The following is a 22,953-nucleotide window of genomic DNA, read 5'->3' as shown; positions in this document are numbered from 1 at the left end:
CAAATAGAGAGTCTCTTTCCTAATTGCACTGGTTATGTTGAGTAGAATTGGTAAGAACAGAGATGTCTTGTTCCTGATTTTTAGGGGCAAAGCATTGAATATGTCACCAATGTAGTGTGATAGTTGAAGTTTGTTTGTTTATTTATGAAAGCCCCTTATTACACCAAGGAAGTTTTCTTCTTTTCCTAGTTTGCTGAGCTTTTATCAGGAAAGAGATTTAGGGTTTTGTCAGGTACTTTCTCATTTACTAAAATGATCATATGTTTTTTCTTTTCTGGTTTGTTGAAATGATGAATTATGTTGACTGACTTTTCAGATATTTAACCAACTTTGTATTCCTGGGATAAACTCCTTTTGATCATGGTTATAGTCTTTTTTTTATATCTTTGGATTCAATTTGCTAAAATTTTGTTTAGAATTTGTGTTCATGAGGGATGAATTCCTGTAGCATTCTTTTGTTTTGTTTTGTTGTAGTGATCTTCTGTATCATCATTGTCGCATTTTGAAGAGTAATGCTGACCTCATAAAATGAGTGGAAATCTTCCCATCTTCTGGAAGAAGATTGGTATTACTCTTTTTCTTAAATGTTTGGTAGAATTTACCATTGTAGCCCTCTAGGGACTGGGAGTTTCTTTGTGGAAAGGTTATCAGTAAAGTCTGATATTAGCACTTTATGTATTCACTTTTTTTTTTTTTAAAGATTTTATTTATTTATTTGACAGAGAGAGACACAGTGAGAGAGGGAACACAAGCAAGGGGACTGGGAGAGGGAGAAGCAGGCTTCCTGTGCTGCTGGATCTCAGGACCCTGGGATGCTGACCTGAGCCCAAGGCACTTAACGACTGAGCCACCCGGGCACCCCCAGTCTTTATTTTTCTGATCACTCTGGTTAGATATGTATCAATTATATTGATCTTAGAGAATCAGCTTTTGATTTCTATTACTTTTTTGTTTTCTGTTTCGTTTGTTCCTGCTCTTTTATTTTTCCCTCTGGCTTACTTTGAATTTTCCTTTTTATAAAAATAAACTTTATTTTTTGGAGCATACTTAGGTTCACAGCAAAATTGAGCAGAAGGTACAGGGATTTCCATAAACCTTTTTTCTTCTCCCTAGTTTTAAGTTTTTATTTAAATTCTAGTTAACGTACAGTGTAATATTAATTTCACATGTACTGTATGGTAATTCAGCATTTCCATGTATCACCCTGTGCTCATTCCAAGTGTGGTTCTTAATCCCCATCACCTGTTTCACTCATTCCCCCCCTACCTCTGCTCTGGTAACCATCAGTTTGTTCTCTGTAGTTAAGTGTCCGTTTCTTGGTTTGCCACCCCCCCCCCCTTTTTTTAACCTGTGCTCATTGTTTGTTTGCTTGCTTGCCTGTTTGTTTCTTAAATTCCACAAATGAGTGAAATCATATGGTATTTTTCTTTCTCCAGCTAGTTTATTTCACTTAGCATAATACTCTCTAGGTTGGTTGTGTGTGTGTGTGTGTGTGTGTGTGTGTGTGTGTGTGTGTAATACTCTCTAGTTTCTTAAGGTGAAAGTACAAAAATCATTATTTTGAGGCCTTCCTACTTTTCCAGTACAGATCTTTTAGTGTTACAAATTTCTCTGTGAGTACAGCTTTTGCTAAGGCTCCACAGAAGAGGATCCTTTTTTTCCTGTCCGTCATACAAAAGTCTTTCTGATATTGTCATCTTTTGTCTGCTAAAATAAGAGTTGTAAAGATATGTCTGCAGGGATAAAGGATAAAGTTTAAACTTACAACTCCATTTCATGTGCATTTCCATACTTAGACTAAGTGGGAAGAGGCCACTTACTTTGATTCAAGAATGTATCTTTTTGATGAAGTCATCTTATTGATTACCTACTACAAGCAGTACTTTCTTTTCATGAAAAAAGCACCTATCCAGTTAATGCTCTCTAGCTAATATTAGTAATGGAAAGGAAATACTAATAAGGAAAAATATATTTGAGAATCACTGAAGCAGTATTTCCGTTTGCCTCAAAGCCTCTCATTTGTGCAGTTGTGAGTAAAGGCTAAGACGGCATATCAAGTTGCCCTTACTATTTAAATTTGTTTCCAAATAGCAAGTATATTATATTAAGTCATACCTTTAAATCTCAAGCATTATGCAGAAACCTGCCTGTACTCAGTTTGGATAGTCTTTTAGTGCTAGTATAGACCAACATCAGGGTCCACAGAAATAGTAGCTGACCTTAATTAAACATTTTATACTGTGTCAGAAACTATGTTAAATTGCATGGAGTGGCTTAATGATGCACTAAAACCTTGTGAGGTCTAAGCATTTTTATTCCCATTTTACAGATAAGGAAACGGATTTGGAAAATAACCAGTCTAAGGTCCCATACTACAAATAAATAGAGTTGAAGCTTCAACCCCATCTCCAGCGACTTTAAGCATGTTGTACACCTTTCTTCTGTACCCATATAGAGTGTGTTTGAAAGAACAGCTTGTAATGGCCATGGAATGATAGGGTTCTGAACATCTTGATTCAGAATATGGTTTGATAAGTAGTTGACCAAACCAGGGTAAGTTGAGAAAATAAATTCCTTCGGACATGTTGCTACTCTGAAAATCTGAGCTTTGCTTAAGAAAGATGGGCAGATGGGACGCCTGGGTGGCTCAGTTGGTTAAGCAGCTGCCTTCGGCTCAGGTCATGATCCCAGCGTCCTGGGATTGAGTCCCGCATCGGGCTCCTTGCTCAGCGGGGAGCCTGTTTCTCCCTCTGCCTCTGCCTGCCATTCTGTCTGCCTGCACTCACTCGCTCTCCCTCTCTCTCTGACAAATAAATAAAATCTTTAAAAAAAAAAAAAGAAAGAAAGAAAGAAAGATGGGCAGATACTGAGTTGGAGGCAACGTGAGTTTAGATCTCACTTGTTAACTAAGCCACAGTAAATTAATTAACCTAATTTAGCTTCAGGCTTTTCATTTATTAGATAGAGACTTTCTCCTTTAAGGTTGGTTTAAAGATTAGAGATTATGTGTCTAGCACAGTACCAAACCCATAGTAGCTGGTCAGCAAAGAGGCTGGTTGTATTTGTTACTCTTAGAATCTTCTCAGTGAATGAAAAGTTTTTTTGAGGCCTTAAGTTCATTCTCCAACATGACCCACTCCCCATCCATCACCAAGATTAAGTCCTGGTCTTTTTTTTTTTTTTTTTTTTTTAATTTAATTTAATTTTTTCAGTGTTCCAGGATTCATTGTTTATGCACCACACTCAGCGCTCCATGTGATACGTGCCCTCCTTAATGCCCACCACCAGGCTCACCTAACTCACCCACACCCCTCCCCTCCAAAACTCTCAGTTTGTGTCTCAGAGTCCAACAGTCTCTTCATGGTTTGTCTCTCCCTCCGATTTCCCCCAACTCCCTTCTCCTCTCCTTCACCCAGTCTTCCATGTTATTCCTTACGCTCCACAAATAAGTGAAACCATATGATAATTGACTCTCTCTGCTTGACTTATTTCACTCAGCATAATCTCCAGTCCCATCCATGTTGATAAAGTTGGGTATTCATTATTACTAATAGAGGCATAATATTCCATTGTATATATGGACCATATCTTCTTTATCCATTTGTCTGTTGAAGGGCATCTTGGCTCTTCCCACAGTTTGGTGACTGGTCATTGCTGCTATGAACATTGGGGTACAGATGGCCCTTCTTTTCACTACATCTGTATCTTTGGGGTAGATACCCAGTAGTGCAATAGCAGGGTCATAGGGTAGCTCTATTTTTATTTCTTAAGGATTCTCCACATTATTTTCCAAAGTAGCTGCACCAACTTGCATTCCCACCAACAGTGTAAGAGGGTTTCCCTTTCTCCACATCCTCTCTAACACTTGTTGTTTACTGTCTTGTTAATTTTGACCATTCTGACTGATGTAAGGTGGTATCTCAGTGTGGTTTTGATTTGAAGCTCCCTGATGGCTAATGATGATGAACATTTTTTCATGTGTCTGTTAGCCATTTGTATGTCTTCTTTGGAGAAGTGTCTGTTCACGTCTTCTGCCCATTTTTTGACGTGATTATCGGTTTTGTGTGTGTTGAATTTGAGGAGTTCTTTATAGATCTCGGGTATCACCCTTTGTACTGTCATTTCTTAATATCTTCTCCCATTCCATTGGTTGCCCCTTTGTTTTGTTGACTGTTTCCTTTGCTGTGCAGAAGCTTGTGATCTCGTTGAAGTTCCAAAAGTTCATTTTCGCTTTTGTTTCCTTTGCCTTTGGAGATGCGTCTTGAAAGAAGTTGCTGTTGCTGATGTTGAAGAGGTTACTGCCTATGTCCTCCTCTAGGGTTTTGATAGAGTCCTGCCTCACGTTGAGTTCTTTTACCCATTTCAAGTTTATCTTTGTATATGGTGTAAGAGAATGGTCAAGTTTCATTCTTCTATACGTAGCTGTCCAATTTTCCCAACACCATTTATTGAAGAGACTTTGTTTCCACTGTATATTTTTTCCTGCTTTGTCAAAGATTAGTTGACCACAGAGTTGCGGGTCCATATCTGGGCTCTCTACTCTGTTCCACTGGTCTGTGTGTCTGTTTTTGTGCCAGTACCATGCTGTCTTGGTGATCACAGCTTTGTAGTAAAGCTTGAAATCAGGCAATGTGATGCCCCCAGTTTTTTTTTCAACATTTCCGTAGCAATTTGGGGTCTCTTCTGGTTCCATACAAATTTTAGGATTGTTTGTTCCAGCTCTTTGAAAAATGCCAATGGAATTTTGATTGGGATGGCATTGAAAGTATAGATTGCTATAGGCAGTATAGACATTTTAACAATGTTTATTCTTCCGATCCATGAGCATGGAATGTTTTTCCATCTTTTTGTGTCTTCTTCAATTTCTTTCATGAGTGTTCTGTAGTTCCTCGAGTACAGACCCTTTACCTCTTTGGTTAGGTTTATTCCCAGGTATCTTATGGTTCTTGGTGCTATAGTAAATGGAATCGATTCTCTCATTTACCTTTCTATGTTTTCATTGTTAGTGTATAAGAAAGCAACTGATTTCTGTACATTGATTTTGTATCCTGCCACGTTACTGAATTGCTGCATGAGTTCGAGTAGTTTGGGGTGGAGGCTGTGTCCTGTTCTTCTGATAGTATTTGTGCAGCACTGAGTTCCTTTCCTTTATAAGTTATATTTTGATTTTTTTTTTTTTTGGTGTAAGTATTTTGTGTGTGTGGTTTTTTTTGTTAACATTGTTTAATTATGTGACTATTTGATTAATATCTTCCTCCCCACACAAGATGGTTAGTTCCATCCAATCAGAAGCCATGTCTGATTTTGTTTACCTTTGTCTCTGTGCACGGTGCCTGCCATATAGTGGGGCTTTAGTAAATGTTAAATGAAGGAAAGGATTCTTAGTAGCAATACTAACTACTTGTGATAATGATGTCTGCTTCCTTCAAAGTCATGATGCTTTTCCTTGAATTATAATACATGTCCTGTGCTCAGCATAAACTCTCAGTATTTGAACTTACCAGTCTTCTGTGGTCACATCTTGACATAATGCTGACTGAACTCCTTAGAGTACAATAAAGTATTTCATGAGAGTTAGTATTGTCTATCGTTTTCAGTTTGGCTAGACATGATTGAATTACCTTCATACTGTATGTGTGCTACTACGCAGAATTTAATTTCAACTTCTTGGTCACTTATTTCACCTTGCAAAAAATGTAATTGTTTCATGAAATTCTTATGACTTAAGAGGGAAGAATACCGGGTATTTTCATGTTCCATCTTCAGTCTACCATCCATCTAAATATCATTTTCATTTGGCTTCTCTTATAAGGGAGAAGATGTCAACCGGACACTAGAAGGTGGAAGGAAGCCTCTTCATTATGCAGCAGACTGTGGGCAGCTTGAAATCCTGGAATTTCTGCTGCTGAAAGGAGCAGATATTAATGTATGTAAAGAACAGTGTCATTTTAGGAAAAAAAATTTGTTGTATTCCTTGAATAATTATTTTCTATAGGCTTGTAAAATAAGAATAAAGTCTAAAATTATACCGAATTTCCTGTAACTTAGAATTTTTTTAAAAATAAGCAGCACAGACGGACTTTTAAAACTACAGGTAGCAAATGGCTATCATGCAGTGGAGGACTCTGCAGTCCTAGGATAAATCCAGATTGGAGTTTTGGACAAAGGTCAATAGGCAGAAGGTCAGACGAGAGCAATCATCTCCCGGCTCTTGCCTTTTATAGCTTTTCAGAGTTTTGGACAAATGTTTAAGTAACCATGATAACAAGTGAGATACACTTTATACATTTCAGGGGACACCGTGTCACTTGGCCCCATTGTGTCAGTCTTTTACCTCTTTAGCAGCTAATTTCTACCCACCTCTTCCCTTCCTGGACCTCACTGGCATTCCTACAATAGTGAGGACTTGGGGCTCAAAGAGGTTAAATAATCAATACAATAAGTAGCAGAGTCAAGGTCTGAGTTGAGGTCAAAACCCTGTGCCCTATACTTCACTGCACTGATACCCAAGGAGATATTTCTTATGGGCATGGGCCTTGGCCACTGTCTGAAAAGCGGAAAACTTGTAGCTATGAAGCAATTTTGTGTAACAAGGCAAATAGGAAAACATTGAGAGTTCTCTAAATAAATCTAGAAGGAAGAGAGAAATGAAAAATAAAGTTTTTTATCTCATTATTTCATAGGCTCCAGATAAACATCATATTACCCCTCTTCTGTCTGCTGTCTATGAAGGTCATGTTTCCTGTGTGAAATTGCTTCTGTCAAAGGTGAGGTCAATTGCTAATTGTTTTTAAGTTTTTATTTAAAATTCCACTTAGTTGATGTACAGTGTAGTATTAGCTTCAAGTGTACAATATAGCGATTCAGTACTTGCATACAACACATGGTGCTCGCCACAAGTGTGCTCCTTTATCCCTATCAGCTATGTCCCCCATCCCAGAACCCTCCTCCCTTCTGGTAACGCAGCAGTTTGTTCTCTGTAGTGAGGAGTCTACTTCTTGGTTTGCCGCTCTTTTTTCTCCTCTTTGCTCGTTTGTTTTTGTTTCTTAAATTCCACAATGAGTGAAATCATGGTATTTGTCTTTCTCTGACTCATTTTGCTTAGCATAATACTAACACCATCTGTACTGTTGCAAATGGCAAGATTTCATTCTTCTCATGGCTGAGTAATATTCCACTGTGTATATGTGTGTTTGTGTAGACATCTTCCTTATCCATTCTTCAGTTGATGGGCACTTGGCCTGTTTCCATAATTCGGCTATCGTAGATAATGCCACTGTAAACATTGGGTGTGTATATCGCTTTGAATTAGTATTTTTGTATTCTTTGGGTAAATACCTAGTAGTCAATTCGCTGAATCATAGAGTAGTTGTATTTTTAACTTATGAGGAACCTCCATACCATTTTCCAGAGTGGCTGCACCAGTTTGTTTTCCCACTAAAGTGTGCAAGGATTCCCCTTTCTCCACATCCTTGCCAACACCTGTTGTTTCTTGTGTTGTTGGTTTTAGCCATTCTGACAGGTATAAGGTGATATCTCATTGTAACTTTGATTTGCATTTCCCTGATGAAAAGACATTTAACATCACCTGTCATGTGTCTGTTGGCCATCTGGATGTTGTCTTTGGAAAAATGTTAGCTCGTATCTTCTGCCCATTTTTAGTCAGATTATTTGTTTCTGGGTTTTAGGTTTTGTAAGTTCTTTATCTTCTCCCATCCTATAGGCTGCCTTTTAGCACTGTTGATCATTTCCTTTGCTGTGCAGAACCTTTTTAGTTTAATGTAGTCGCATGGGTTTATTTTTGCTTTTGTTTCCCTTCCCTCAGGAGACATATCTAGAAAGTTGCTATGGCCAGTGTCAAATTACTGCCTGTGTTCTCTTTTAGGATTATTATGGTTTCAGGTCTCACATTTAGGTCTCTCATCCATTTTGAATTGATTTTTATGTATGGTATAATAAAGTGGTCCAGTTTCTTTCTTTTGGATGTTACTGTCCAGGTTTCCCAACATTGTGTGTTGAAGACACTGTCTTTTTTCCTATTGGGTATTCTCTCTTGCTTTGTCGAAGATTAATTGTCCATATAGTTGTGGGTTCATTTCTGGGTATTCTGTTCTGTTCCATTGATCTGTGTGTCTATTTTGGGGCCAGCACCATACTGTTTTGGTTACTGCAGCTTTGTAATATAACTTGAAGTCTGGATTTGTGGTTGCCCCCCAGCTTTGTTTTTCTTTTTCGGTGCTGCTTTGGCTATTCGGGGTCTTTCATGGTTCCATACAAATTATTAGGATTCTTTGTTCTAGCTCTGTGAATAATGCTGTTGATACTTTGATAGGGATTGCATTGAATGGGTATATTGTTTTGGGTAGTATAGACATTTCAACAAATATTTGTTCTTCTAATCCATGAGCATGATGGGATGTCCTGTCATTTCTTTGTGTCATCTTTGGTTTCTTTTCATCGGTTTTTGTAGCTTTCAGAGTACAGGTCTTTCACCTCTTCGGTGAGGTTTATTCCTAGGTGTCCTATTATTTTTTATCTCAGTTGCTAATTTTTATTGTTTTTTTTTTCAATTACTTTTTGACTGTTTAGGCTAAGTATATGGTTGGTCAGTTAAATTGTGTGTGGCATCAGGGATAGAAAACTAGAGGCAGTATTTAAAATTGAGGTATAGAACAAGTGTTATTCCAAATAGCTGGTCCACAAACTGTTAACCAGTTCATGATGGATAAGGAGCTTGGGCTAAACTCTAAATCAGTCCAGTCTCCTTCATCAAGAATATCTTGCTATGAAAAAACCAAGTTAGCTGAACTAAGCATTATACTTAGTGATGTAGATAATGTCCTAGACTACTAAGTTTGCAGACTGGTGCCAGGTTCACAAACTGCACTTTGAGTAGCCCTGGTATGAAATGTGTAAGCTTCATTTTCTGTTGTACATACCAAGTAAGATTATTAGGGGCAGTTTGCTTTAAATAAGGGCCTTCCACGTCATCTGGTGTCTTGATATACTTGCGGTCCTGGTAAGTTTGGAATTTTCCAGTGTTAACTCTAAGATGGAGTTCAAATTCCAGTCTCAACAAACCAGTCAGTTGCAAATGATGGAAGACAAGATCTTTATAAAACAGGGCACCAGTATTAATCCCAAGCTTATCATTTTATGGCATACTCTAGAAAATACTGTTTGTAGCATTTCACTTGGGATTTTAAAGTAAGTCCTGCTAAAGGACGAAAGATACCGAAATTAAATGAGTAAATAAATGTATATAAAGTATTTTGCCCCAGTACCTGACAAACGATCAATAAATAGTAGCTCCTATTTTAACTAAGACTGAAGAGGATTTTATGCTTCATAGATTTAAAAAAAATTAGGAAAGAAGGCTAGCACATTTGTCTCTTAACTCTTGATAATTTTTTGAAGATTTTAAGGATTTAAACTGTTCTCAATGCAGTTAATTCAAGTTCTCTAAAATTAGGGTTTTTTTTTCCCCATAGCTGCATGTTAAACACCATTACTAAATTTCATTAAGCGTGTGGTTGTTACTGGCTTGGGGTTGGGTTTTTATTTTGACAGGGTATAAATCAAGAGTAATTTTTAGATACTACACATTATACTGATATGAATGATGTGGTTTTCCCAAAGCCAAACAAATGAAAATATCATTCTTGGTCACTGCAGTTGATCCAGAATCTGTGGTAGGGTATGCTCACAGAGATTTCTAGTCATTCTGTCTTCCTCCTCCCTGTCCATTCCTCCCTCACACCCATGGAAAGATTCTTTTGAAAGCTGACAGCTTCTGAAAGTCTTCCTTTTATCAGTACTCCGTGAAGGTATCACTTGCCCCACCTGCCTTTGAGTCTGCCAAAATGCAAGGCTTGGTGGCTGACTCCCTTGCTGTGGGAAGCACAGAATAAAAATACCTTATTTTTCTCCTCAAAAAAAAAAAAAAAAAAAAGTACCTTTGAAAACTAGTGGACCATTTCATCCCTGGGAAAATATTTTTGCTTACCATATTCAGAACTGTTTGTCACAGGCTACAAGTATTGATTTATAATTTCTTAAAGATTTATGTAATTCCAATATTTTATTAGAATTCTTTATATTGCACGTAACTAAATCCAGCTCAGATAGGCTTAAAACAGTAAAAAGATCCTGTTGACTCATATACCTACAGTTGAGGCACACAGCCTGACCCTGGGGCTTAAGCCATATTACCAGGATCTGATTTCTCTTCGCTTCTCAGCTCTGTTCCTCAGCATGGACTTAATTTAATTCCCCTGGCCTCAACCTGTCTGCTACGTGTATAGTAAAAGAAACAGTAATAATACTGTCTTATAAATTTGAAAATTACTAAGTAAATCTTAAAGTTCTCATCACAAGAAAAAAAAACTATGTGAGGAGGTAATAGATGTTAACTCAACTTTAGTGTAATAATCATTTAGCAATATATGCATGTATCAAAGCAAACTAATACAACTTTAATACAAATGTTATATGTCAATTACAGCCCAAAATACAAATTTGTAAGTCAGAATAAAAGATAAAACAAGATTTCTACCCCCCCCTTGTCTCTCTTTTCCTGATATTTTTTGATGCAGCTCAGGTTTTCTCTGAAAATAAAAACACCCTAATAAAAACCTAATTTAAAAAACTAAAAAGGGATCCTTTTTAGCTTAGGCTCTGTGATCATTTAATGAGATGCTCCTAAGCATGCTCTTTCTTTTTAGCCATATCTCATACTCTGTTTCTTTCAGATAAGCCATTCTTTCTCCATAGGAGAAACAAAACAGTTATTGTTTTGCTAGAGAAGTCCCAAACCATCATTGGTATTCCTTATTTCCAAAGCATGATGCTCCAGGTCATTGAGACATTGCTACAAGATTCCATTTTCTGCCTTGATTTGCATGTACATTAGGCCTTAATATGTTTTCTTAGAAGGGTCTCTGTAATTATATACAATGTTGCTCCATTATTGATTGTAAGTTGGTTGTTTCACTTTTAACTAGCTTATTTTTTCTTTCACTTGTGACTCTAATACTGTTCTTTTGTTTGTGTCTGAGCCTTGATTTTTGAAGGTAAGTGACGTTCAGAGACGGCTCTGTTAATGGCAGATGAATTGTACCCATGCAGAGAGCTGTTATTTTAGATGAAAGGGGTTTTTTTTTTTTTGAGCATAGTAAAATTCAGTTCTGCTTTTTCAAAATTACTTTGATTTTTTATTATTGCATAAGCTTCTTTAATGGATACCCTATAGTTTTGTTAGCCAAATACTTTTTTGGAAATTGACTGTGCTCTTTCAAAAATCCTTCGTTGCTAAAATAAGGCTAGTCCAGAGCACTTTTTTTGTTGTTAAAATCAATGTTTCTATTACGAAATCTGGTTCTGCCTTTTGTCAAAAGTTTGAATCCTTATCGATTATTATGAATTCATTTTAAAAGTACTTAGTTTGAAAAGTTTACCAAATTAACATTTATAATAATTATCCCGCTGGTATATCATTAGTATAGAAAAAAAGCCAAAGTAAACGAAGTTGAAAACTTAGTATGATTACAACCAATAGGGGTAAAAAGAAAGAAAAACCACAAAAACAAAAGAAAGAGGTTTAGTAGAACATTCAAAATCAAACTATGGGATATGCTAGATCACTTACTGGACAAGTTTTTTTGTTTCTAATTTAATGCAATGGAAGATGAAGTTTATGACCCATGTGGGAATTAGAAACATTTACTTCTTGATTGTCCATATAACAAAAGAAGAAGCTAATATCTGTGGAGAACATAATATGTACAAGCAATTTGTTTATCTTATCACCTTTAATTTCTGTCAACCCAAATATATAGGTATAATCATCTCCATATTGTGGATAAGGAAACCATTTGGCTCACGACGGTTAAGTATCTATCCAATGTTAAACAAAATATAATGGAATTAAGATTTGTTCCAGGATTATGACTCAGAAGTCCATGTTCTTTCCCTATCAGAATTACAGGCAGGGACAGTTACAAGAATGAAACACATTTATTTCTGTAGATAAAGTTATTTGGCCCGATCTTTTATTTTTGAACTAGTAATAATTTTTTTAAAAAAGATCAATACATGTGGAACTTCCACTTCAAGATTGAGGTACAAGCACATGCCATGGTATCCCCTTTTTCCCTCCTATGACAGAAAAGTGGTTTTTAAAATGAATGAATCAGTATTTGCTTTGGAACATAAGCAGGGCTCCATTAGAGAAGTTATAATGAATCCTTGAGACACAGAAAGCAGAGGGGTTGGAGTTGAAGAAGAAAACGTTCCCTGAAATGAACAAGAGAGTATTGCAAGAGAGTATTGAAAAGGTAGGAGCTGATCCAAGACTGCTGTAAGCCCAGAAGTGGTGAGCATCCTGAGTAACAAATAAGTGAAGATTTGGATGCACTTCAGGAAGAAACAGATTTCAACCCAAGAGAAAAACTGAGACGCAAGAAGGATCAGAATCAAGAAATTAATCTGTGAATAAATCTAAATGAATATGAAAATACAAAGCAAACACTGAAGTTAAAAAAATAAGCTACTATAGGGCACCTGGGTGGCTCAGTGGGCTAAAGCCCCTGCCTTTGGCTCAGGTTGTGATCCCAGGGTCTTGGGATCAAGCCCCATATCGGGCTCTCTGCTCGGTGGGGAGCCTGCTTCCTCCTCTCTCTGCCTGCCTCTCTGCCTGCTTGTGATCTCTGTCAAATAAATAAAATCTTTAAAAAAAAAAAAAAGTTTAAAAAAAATAAGCTACTATAGAATTATTAAATAACAACCTATAAGATGGAAAGGAGTACATGAAAAACATTATATAAAACTGGGGAGAAGAGACCAGGGAAAAGACACAGGTGAAACAGGTTAAAATGCAGGCTCAAGAGGCATCCTGGGAAATGTAGCAGTAGCAGAGGAGGAAGCAGCCCAAGCAAGAGTGTGAAACAAACTTCTGCGTAGAACCAGCAGCAGCCAGACAGCACAGCAGTCCGTGAAAAGGCCGAGCCTAATCGACGTCCCCTTGTTTTTATCAAAGCAAAACAGACTGTTGAAGTATATATTATTTTGAATTGTAATTTTCTCAGTTGAATAAGGTTTTTTGTTTGGTTGGGTTTTTGCCCTAAAAGATCTCAACCAGGAAATGTGAGGAGTAAAAGGGATATTTAAAAGGTGATAAAAAAAAAAAATCTATAGTCTAGAGGTTGGCACACGTTTTATTACAGTCATGTATGACTTTGCGGACGATGTGGTCACTGGAGCTCTAACGCAGCCATGGACAAACTAAAACAAGTACAGGAGTTTGTATGGAATCACAGAAAACCTGAATAGCAAGGCATTCTTGAGAAAGAACAAAGCTGGAGGCATCATAACCCCTGATTCCAAGATAAATACTCCAAAGCTATAATGAAACACTATGGTACTGTCACAGAAATACACATTCTGTTCAGTGGAACAGAATAGAGTCCAGAAACAAACCCGTGCTTAATATGGTCAATAAGCCTATGACTGAGGAGGCAAAATATACAATGAGGAAAAGAAAGTCTCCAAAACATGATGCTGGGAAAACTGCACAATTACAGAAGAGTAAAACTGGACTACTTTCTTATATCAAGTGCAAAAAGTAAACCCAAAATGGAGTAAAGACCTGTAAATGGGACTTGAAATTTCCCAGAAAAAAACGTAGTAATCTTTTTGACATTGGCCTTAGCAACATTTTTCTAAGGCGAGGGAAACAAAAATAAACTCTTGGAACTACACCAAAATAAAAAGCCTTTGCACCGTGAAAGGCACTATTAACAAAATGAGAAGGCAACCTACCGAAGGAGAGATTTAAAAATTATATATTCAATAAGGGGTTAATATCCAAGTTATATAAACATACAGCTTAACACCAAAAACACCCAAATAATCAAATAGACATTTTTCCAAAGAATGCATGTAGATAGCCAGCGGACACATGAAAGGATGCTCAGTATCACTAATCATTAGAGAAATGTAAAATCAAAACCACAATGAGATAACAATACCTTATACCAGTCAGAATGGCTAGTATCAGAAAGATAAGGAATAACAAGTGTTGTCAAGGACACAGAAAGAAAATAACTTTTGTGCACCATTGGTGGAAACATAAATTGGTACAGCTATTGTGGAAAATAATATGGAGGTTTCTTAGAAAAATTAAAAATAGAAATACCATATGATCCAATAATTCCACTACTGGGTATTTACCCAGAGGAGACTCAAACATTAATACAGAAAGGTATGTGCACTCCTGTGTTTATGACAGCATTATTTACAGTAGCCAAGATATGGAAGCAGTCTACTGTCCATACAGAGATGAATGAATAAAGGATACACACACACACACACAATGGAATATTAGCCATAAAAAAGAAAGGAATCTTGCCATTTGCAACATGGACAGATGTAGAGGGTATTAATGCTAAGTGAAATCATAGACAAATACCATATGATTTCACTTATATGTGGAATCTAAGAAGCAAAACAAAGCATAAACAGAGCCATAATTACAGAGAACAAACTGGTGGTTGTCAGAGGGGACGGGGCAGGAGGATGGGCAAAATGGGTGAAGGGGAATTGGGGGGGGGTGAGTATAGGCTTCTAGCTATGGAATGTATATGTCAGGGGGATGAAAGGTACAGCATAGGAATATCGGATAGAGTTGTCCAGTCACTATGTTGTGTACCTGAAACTTATGTAACATTGTGTGTCAACTGTAGTTGTAAAAAAGCTGCCATGGAGAAAGGACAGGCATGGCTGCATTCCAGTAAAACTTTACTTGCAAAAGCAAGCATCTGGGTCATAGCACACTCCTGTTCTAGCTCACGAATAGTTTGGAATTTATAGCACACATCATTTTAAAACACCAACCCTCAGTGGGAAAGTGATCTTTCCTAATGATACAAGTTGAGAATGTATCTATCATTCTGGGTGCTTTTATTCACCTGTGTTAATACTTATTTGTTGAAAAGTTTTATCATCAGTTAATGGAGCCAAACAAGAGCTGATAGGACAGTGATCTGGAATTTTCCTTGTTTATTACTGATCTTCCTGACTAAAATCTCATCAATAGCACTGTTTCATGAAGACGTTAGTTAGAAGAGAGTTAATCATGAAATGATACTCTTGAATTTTATTATTAGCCAGTGGACTCTCATAAGTCCAAAATTCATTTCTTTCCCACAGCTACATATATTTTAGTATCTTAATTTTCTGAGAGAAAGTTTGCCTGTAGCATTAATACACTGTCATGTTAGGCATTTCCTATAATATTGTTATGATATATATTATCTAAAATATAGCAACATTTCTATATTAATACTAAAATTCCTTATAATTTATGTAATATCTTATAATTTATATAATTGATAATTGGATTTTAAGAAGTATCCTTGTTTCCTAATCCTAAGGAAAACCACTTCTAAATAAACCAGTGTGGTGAAAAGGGAAATATTTAAATGTTTACTTCTATTCCTCTTTCAAAGATGTTGAGTTTACTATAATTTTGTAGACAGGTAAGCTGAGTCATCTACCCTGGTGTGTGTTCCTATTTTGTCCCCATGTAAGTACACATCGCTATTAAAAATGACCACTCAGGGGCGCCTGGGTGGCTCAGTGGGTTAAGCCGCTGCCTTCGGCTCAGGTCATGATCTCAGGGTCCTGGGATCGAGCCCCGCATCGGGCTCTCTGCTCAGCGCGGAGCCTGCTTCCTCCTCTCTCTCTACCTGCCTCTCTGCCTACTTGTGATTTCTCTCTGTCAAATAAATAAATAAATAAAATCTTTAAAAAAAAAAAAAAATGACCACTCAGCTTCCTGTGAAAATAAGGATTCTTTTAAATAAACAGAAAAAGTTGTACCCTAGCACGTGAGAATGAAGATCTTGTAAATTGAAGATGTAATCCAAGTTTTTAAAACATGGTAATTACCGTTTTCCTAGATTAACAAACCTACAGCATATTTCAGTTGTTATTATACACGATCATTTGTTACTAGTGGTAATTAGCACCGTAAGCTGTATCTGAGAGGAAGAAAGCCAAAGAAACTGGGCTTTTTTTTGTTTTCCATGATTTCTCGGCTTCACTGTGTCAACGAAGTTCCCTCCTTAGCAGGACATGTCTGCTATAACCGAATGACAGATAGGTGACCGCTGATTGTGCAACACTAATTGTAGTGACTCCTAGCTGTTGCAGACAACTAAGTTGTCTGCTCCTGTTTGAGTAGGACAAATGAGATACCTTCCTCTTATAAAAAGGAAATGAAACTATTAGTGTTTTATGTACAGTTGGTCTAAAGAGTAAAAAATACTAAACATCAGTTTAAGAAAATTTAGAAGACCATCTTATAACATTAATGTTTTTGCTAAACATATTGGCATTGTACTTTTAAAATGCAGCAGCCAGTTAATGATAAAAACTGAATATCCCTCTCAAATACCAGCATTGTCAAATTTTCAAAGTGTCCGTCGTACAGATTTTGCTGCTGAACGGAGAATCTAATGGATAAGAGCCAAAGATTGGGAAGTCCCCCCTCTCAGCAGAGACAAGTCCGTGCTTGCAGGTAGAACCATTTTTCACTCTAATTACTCCTTGCTCCACCCCCAGTAAAACCTAGACAGCCTTACATACCTCCTCGCACAGATTCTCTGATTGCTCAGAACCCCCAAGTTCTCTTCCATTTCACAGGGGCAAGTCTGGCTTTAAAAATGCTTTAGGACAGATGACTCTCAAAGAATCCCGCAATGCCTTTCTGAATGGCCAGAATTAATACAGCCACAAATTTTACTGCCTCAAATGAAGAACTCAGTTGTTACACTGTTTAATGTTTCCTGAGTCTCATACACAGATAAGCCATGGTAAGCTCGTTTTTTTCCCATTTAGATCTTTTAGTCTGGAGTAATTATTGAATAGTTTCTGTCAGGGGTGTATACTGGGGCTCTGCTGCTTCCACACCAAAACCCCCCTACCCCGCCCCACCCAGTTTAGCTCTCAGTTCTGCTGCTTAATAGCTTTTGTGGTTTTGAGCAAGTTCCTTCACATGTAAGCCTGGTGAGTGTTCTCTCCTGCAGCACGGAGCCAGCACAGTAGTCCCCCCACCCCCCATCCAGAGTTTCACTTTTCACAGTTTCAGTTACCCTCACTCAGCCACAGTCCAGATTCAAATGATCCTCCTCCTGACTGTCCGAAGAAGGTCAGTAGTAGCCTGATGCTGTGGCCATGCTGACATCGTTCACCCCCTGCACCTCATTATGTAGGCCCCGATCATCTCATACCACCACCTTTCAAATGAGCAACATGCACCTAACTGTTGCTTTCACTTGAACCCTTAGAGGCACTGTAGAGTTATTAATTGGCTTAATATCATACTGTGTCTCAGGGAATAGGGAGGCTGGAGGAGAGGGAGACAGGGGAAGTGGCCAGTCAGTGGAAATGTCAGAGCGCACACACTGGGTATCGATTAAGTTCCTCATCTTCTATGGGCACGATTCATGGTGCCCCAAAACAGTTACAGTGGGAACATCAGAGATCACAGATCACTCACAGATCACCAAAATAGAAAATGAAAAAAGTTTGAAATATTGCAAGAATTACCAAAATGTGACACAGAGATGTGAAATGAACTAATGCTATTGGAAAAATGGCACTGATAGACTTGTTTGATCCAGGGTTTCCACAAACCTCCCATTTGCTTAAAAAAAAAAAAAAAAGTATCTGAAGTACAATAAAGCAAAGCACATTAAAATGAGGTATGCCTGTCCTTGCCACAGAGTAATGTTTTGCATACGTGAGCCTTTCCTTTGTCCTCTCCAGGTTGTGAAAATATGCAGAGAACTGGCTTCTTGTTCTCTTTAATGCCCCAGAATAGGAGTTGACAACCATTTTCTGTAAAAGACCAAATAACAAATATCTTGGGCTTTGCAGGGCACATGGTCTCTGTTACAGCTGCTCAGCTCTGCTGTTGTAGCATGAAAGCAGCCATAAGCAATGTCCGGGGGCGGGGGGGAATGAGATGTCTGTGCTCTGGTAAAATGTTACCAAAACTATGTCTAGCAACGAATGGAATACTTCATAAATATATGTTGAATAGTCTTAGGAATTGGTTATCTATAACAGTGTTTTTAGCTTGAAAGTGTTCAATAGTTGACATACTGTATACATAATTGTATAAGGTTCTTCATTTTCCTGTAGGAGGCACAAAAATACTTAAAGTTAATAAATTCTTGAATCTGGGTCTACCCTGATGTTTTTTAGGGAGAAAAGCCATAGGTCATTTTTAACTAAAGATAGCATGGAACACAAAATGTATAGTCAGAAAGCTCTAGTTTAACTTGCTAACTGACTTTGGGCAAGTTCCTTAACCTCTCTGAGCTTAGAGTTAAATCTCTTATTAAAAAGAGAGAATGGGGCGCCGGCGTGACTCAGTTGGTTCCATGTCTGCCTTTGGCTTATGTCATGATCCAGGGTCCTGGAATCAAGTCCTGCATTAGGCTTCCTGCTTGGTAGGGAGTGTGCTTCTCCCCCATTTCTGCTCGCTCTCTCACTCTCTTTCTCTCAAAAATAAGTAAATAAAATCTTCAAAATAAAAAAAGAACAGTACCTACTTTACAGGGCTGCTGTGAAGAAAAAATGAGATGATGTATCTGTAGTATTAGATAAAAACTCAAAACTGCTACAAAGAAACCTAACATTCGGTGCATTGAGTATTACATTAGATTCTTTGGGGTACCCAGAAATATTCTTCACTCTATCTCCTGTGTCATTATGTAAATTAAATGTGTTATTAAATCCTATACCAGTAAATAACATTATACAACATGTGTAGATATAGATATTTGAATAATTTTTTAATGTTACCGTTTTTAGTAGATTTCAAAATTGAATTGTTGTAAGTTCTGTGGTAATGGTAGTATTTAAGTGTGTACTCAAACAATTGAAAGTTCCCAGATTCTGAGCACTTTATCATACTACTATGGAACTATAAAGAAATGCCCCAAATCATGAGATAAGGGAGTTCTTAATGAGCAGTTTCTCAAGACTGTTCTAAAATGCATATGAATTAATCCAAAATAAATATTTTGCAGTTAATAGTGATTTGGTATGTATATACATAAGATGGTAGAAAGGTCTTTTTCCTTTTAATGTGATGGGTATATATGATCACTAAGGGTAAGATTGATGTTACTAATATTCCCTTGCACTGTGACCCACGTATGCATTTTTGTTGAGCAACTGTTACACACCAAGCATCATTCTAGGTGTTAAAAGTACAGAGGTGAATATAATGAGACCCCTGCCCTCCTGTAGCCCAGCCTAATTTGGGGGAGACAACTCTTTTAATATAATTAGACTGGTAACTGCCTAAAGAGAAGTAGAGTTTATCGGTAACAAAAACTCCTCCTACAGTGATTCAACCAAGAAAGTAACTCATAACAAGATGTCTGAGGTGTGTAGTCCAAGGCTGGGCAGCCGGATGTGCTGCGTCATCAACATCCCACACTCCCTTCTCCATCTTCCCCAGACCTTATGGTCACAAGAGGACTGCTGAACCTCCAGGCATTGTGTCTGTGTTTTGGGTAGGAACAAGAGGAAAGAGCTAAGAACTCTGTCCTCCTGGGGCTTTACTGAAGAAGGAAAGGCCTCCATGGGAGAGGCCAAATTTGTGTCAGATGGCCATCTGTAGCTCTGTAGGCATCTGGGGATTCAGTTTCTTTTCAACCTCTGAAGCAGGGGAGAGCAAAGTCTAGTCTAATAGAGGGAGACAAATACAGAAAGCCAGTGCATTAAAGTGTTGTCCAGGAATCTAACAGAATTGTGGGACCATTCTAAACAGAAGCAACAATGATAGAAAAGTCACAGGGACAAAGGCCTTGATGCATTAGGGTAAGATAAAGAATTATTCACAGCTACAACATACACTAGGAAGGATTTAGCAAGAAATATGGCTAGACAGGTAAATAGCAAATTATGCCTCATTTGTCATATTATTTATCTCTATTCTCTTCTGTTAGGATACCATTAAGGTTTTTTGGTAGGGGGGTAGTATGATCAGACTTGGATTTTAACAGACATCACCCAAATAAGTGTACGGAATCTGAACCGAAATGGTGTAAGAAGTGAAAAAAGAGGGGTGCCTGGGTGGCTCAGTCAAATGTCTGCCTTTGGCTGAGGTCATGATCCCAGAATCCTGGGATCAGGCCTGGCATCCGGCTCCCCTCTTAGTAGAGAGTCTGCTTCTCCCTTTGCCCCTCCCCCCACTCTGTGCTCTCTCTTTGCCTAATAAATATTTTTAAAAAGTGAGAAATGATAGGAAATTATTGAATTAGGATTTCTGTATAAAAATCCTGAACTAAGAAAGTAATGGTAGCAAGGACAGCTGAGAAATGTTAAGAATAGTCTGTTCTAAAGACTTGGTGACTGATTATGTGGGAAGTAAACAAAATTATATGATGTCTGCACATTTCGTGGAAGATAGTGGTATTCTTTACCATGATAGAAAAAAACTGAAAAATGAACACATCTGTTGTAGGAAAAGATTATGGAGGAAGCACATGTAGAGGTGAGCCAGCTTGAGCCAGACGATGAGAACAATAACATAGGAAAAGGGGCCTATTCCCTAAATGGCCTTATGGGATGGAACCACCCTACCAATCTTAATACTCTTGGCACTAGACTATTTGAGAGAACAATTTATATTGTTAGAATGCACATAATTACCCCAAATAATCGACTGTCAGTGCAGTCCCTATCAAAATTCCAATGGCATTCTCACAGATACAGAAGAAAAAATTCCCAACTTCGTATGTGGAACCACAGAAGATTCCAAATAGCCAAAGCAGTCTTGAGAAAGAAAAACAAATTTGGTGGCATCATACTTCATAATTTCAAAACCTAAAGCTTATAGTAATCAAAACAGTAATGTGTTAGCATAAAAACAGACACACACAGGAAATAAATGGGATAGCAGAGAGCACCCAGAAATAAACCCACATGTATATGGTCAACTAGTTTCCTATACAGGAACCAAGAACATACAGTCAGAAAACGGCAGTCTCTTCAATAAATGGTGTTGGGAAAACTGGACAGCTGTCTTACACCTTACATAAAAATCAACTAAAAATGGATTAAAGACTTAAACATAAAACTTGAAAACTGTAATATTCCTAGAAGAAAACGTAGGGGTTAAACTCCTTAACATCTGTGTTGGCTCTTTTTTTTTTAATTTGACACCAAAAGCAAAGGCAAGAAAAGCAAAACTAAGTAGGTGGGACTACCTCAAACAAAAAGCCTTCTGTACAGCAAAGGAAATAACAAAATGAAAAGACAACCAATGGAATGAGAGAAAAGATTTGCAAATCTAGTATATAAGGGGTTAATACCCAAAAATATATAAAGAATTACAACTCAATTGAAGAAGAAACACAATCTGATTAAAATATGGGTAGAGGGGTGAACATTTTTCCAAAGACGACATACAGATGGCCAGCAGGTACGGGTAAAGGTGCTTCCCCAGTCATCAGGGAAATGCAAATCAGAACCACAATGCAATCTCACTTCTCACCTGTTAGAATGGCTATCATCAAAAAGACAAGATACAACAAATGTCGGCAAGGATAGGAAGAAAAGGGAACCCTGTTGGTGAGAATTTAAATTGGTGTAACCACCATGGAAAACAATATGGAGTTTCCTCAAAAAAATTAACTTCCGTATGACCCAGCAATTCCACTTCTGGGTATTTATCTGAAGAAAATGAGATCACCATCTTGAGAAGATATCTGCAGCCCCATGTTCACTGCTGCATTTATTGACAGTAGCCAAGACATCCAAACAACCTAAGTGTCCATCAACAAATGGATAAAGAAAATGTGGTGTATAATACACAATCACGTGTGCACACACACACACAGGAATATTATTCAGCCATTAAGGAAATTCCGCCATTTGCAGCAACATAAATGGATCTTCAGGGCATAGTATAATAGTGAAATAAGTCCGAGACCAGTACTATATAATCACTTATATGTGGAGTCTTTAAACACACACACACACACACCCAGACTCATAGAGTGAGCTGATTGATGGTTGTCAGAAGTGGGGTGTTGGGGAATGGACAAAATGAAAGAAGGTGGTCAAAAGATACACACTTAGCAGTTGAAAGAGGGAGTTCTGGGGATGTCATACACACCATGGTGACTATAAGAGGTAAAAAAGAATCAAAAGTATTCTTACAGAACAATATAAAAGTTGATCTTGACAAAATAGAAAAGCTTAAGTGAAGAAGTACAGGGAATGATGGGAAATTAGAGAAAATATCTTATAAAGTAGAGGGATGAGATACTGTCAGAACTGATGGAACAAGAAATATAAATTTAAATGCTAGTTATTTAAACCTCTAAAGAAACAAACGGATATTTTAAATATAAGAAATAGGACAGTCTGGGGAAGAAGGTGGTGGTGAGCTAAAGCCTCATCCATGTGGCAGGAAGTAAGAAGATAATATCCAAAGTTAATAATGCAAATAAACAGGAGTATTATTTAGAGCTATGAAAATAATCACTAGAATTAAAAACAAATGATTAAAAATGCTTTCCTCAAGGAAGGGGTGCAGTCAAATATACTAACTTACATAAGTTTGCTAGTAATTGCATTAAGCACTAAAAATCACTTTAATATTCTTATCCACATTAATAAAATTGGTTCATCATTTTCAGAATTGGTTTGACTTTGTTAGATTTATTTCTACGTATTTTATTGTTTTTAATGCTATTATAAATGGAACTGTTTTCTCCAGTTTCATTTTTGAAATTTGAATATTGAACCTTTTATCTTATGAAATGCCCCTCTTGGTAGTAATACTGGCTTATCTTTTCTGTTGTCCGAGATAAAGTCACTCTAGTTCTCCTAGGATTATTCATTTATTTTTAAAAGAAATACCTA

The 22,953-nt window shown here is 37.4% G+C and overlaps 1 protein-coding gene and 1 long non-coding RNA gene across 2 annotated transcripts in view; both read left to right on the top strand.

Moving 5' to 3' along the window:
* The window catches only part of MTPN (myotrophin), a 55,013-nt gene that overhangs the window by 28,952 nt on the left and 3,108 nt on the right, over positions 1–22,953 (top strand). The window contains exons 2-3 of the mRNA XM_047694537.1: positions 5,813–5,926; positions 6,684–6,767. Coding sequence (XP_047550493.1) covers positions 5,813–5,926; positions 6,684–6,767 — 198 coding nt within the window. The remainder of the gene's footprint in view (positions 1–5,812; positions 5,927–6,683; positions 6,768–22,953) is intronic.
* Positions 7,353–21,261, top strand: LOC125080622 (uncharacterized). The gene is made up of 3 exons (XR_007121432.1): positions 7,353–7,365; positions 10,016–10,019; positions 19,806–21,261. It is a non-coding gene; the product is annotated as an uncharacterized LOC125080622 (long non-coding RNA).

The sequence above is a fragment of the Lutra lutra genome, chromosome 11, assembly GCF_902655055.1.
Source record: "Lutra lutra chromosome 11, mLutLut1.2, whole genome shotgun sequence".
Lineage (NCBI taxonomy): Eukaryota > Metazoa > Chordata > Mammalia > Carnivora > Mustelidae > Lutra > Lutra lutra.
The sequence above is the reverse complement of the archived record's forward strand: the minus strand, read 5'-3'. Positions and strand labels throughout refer to the sequence as shown.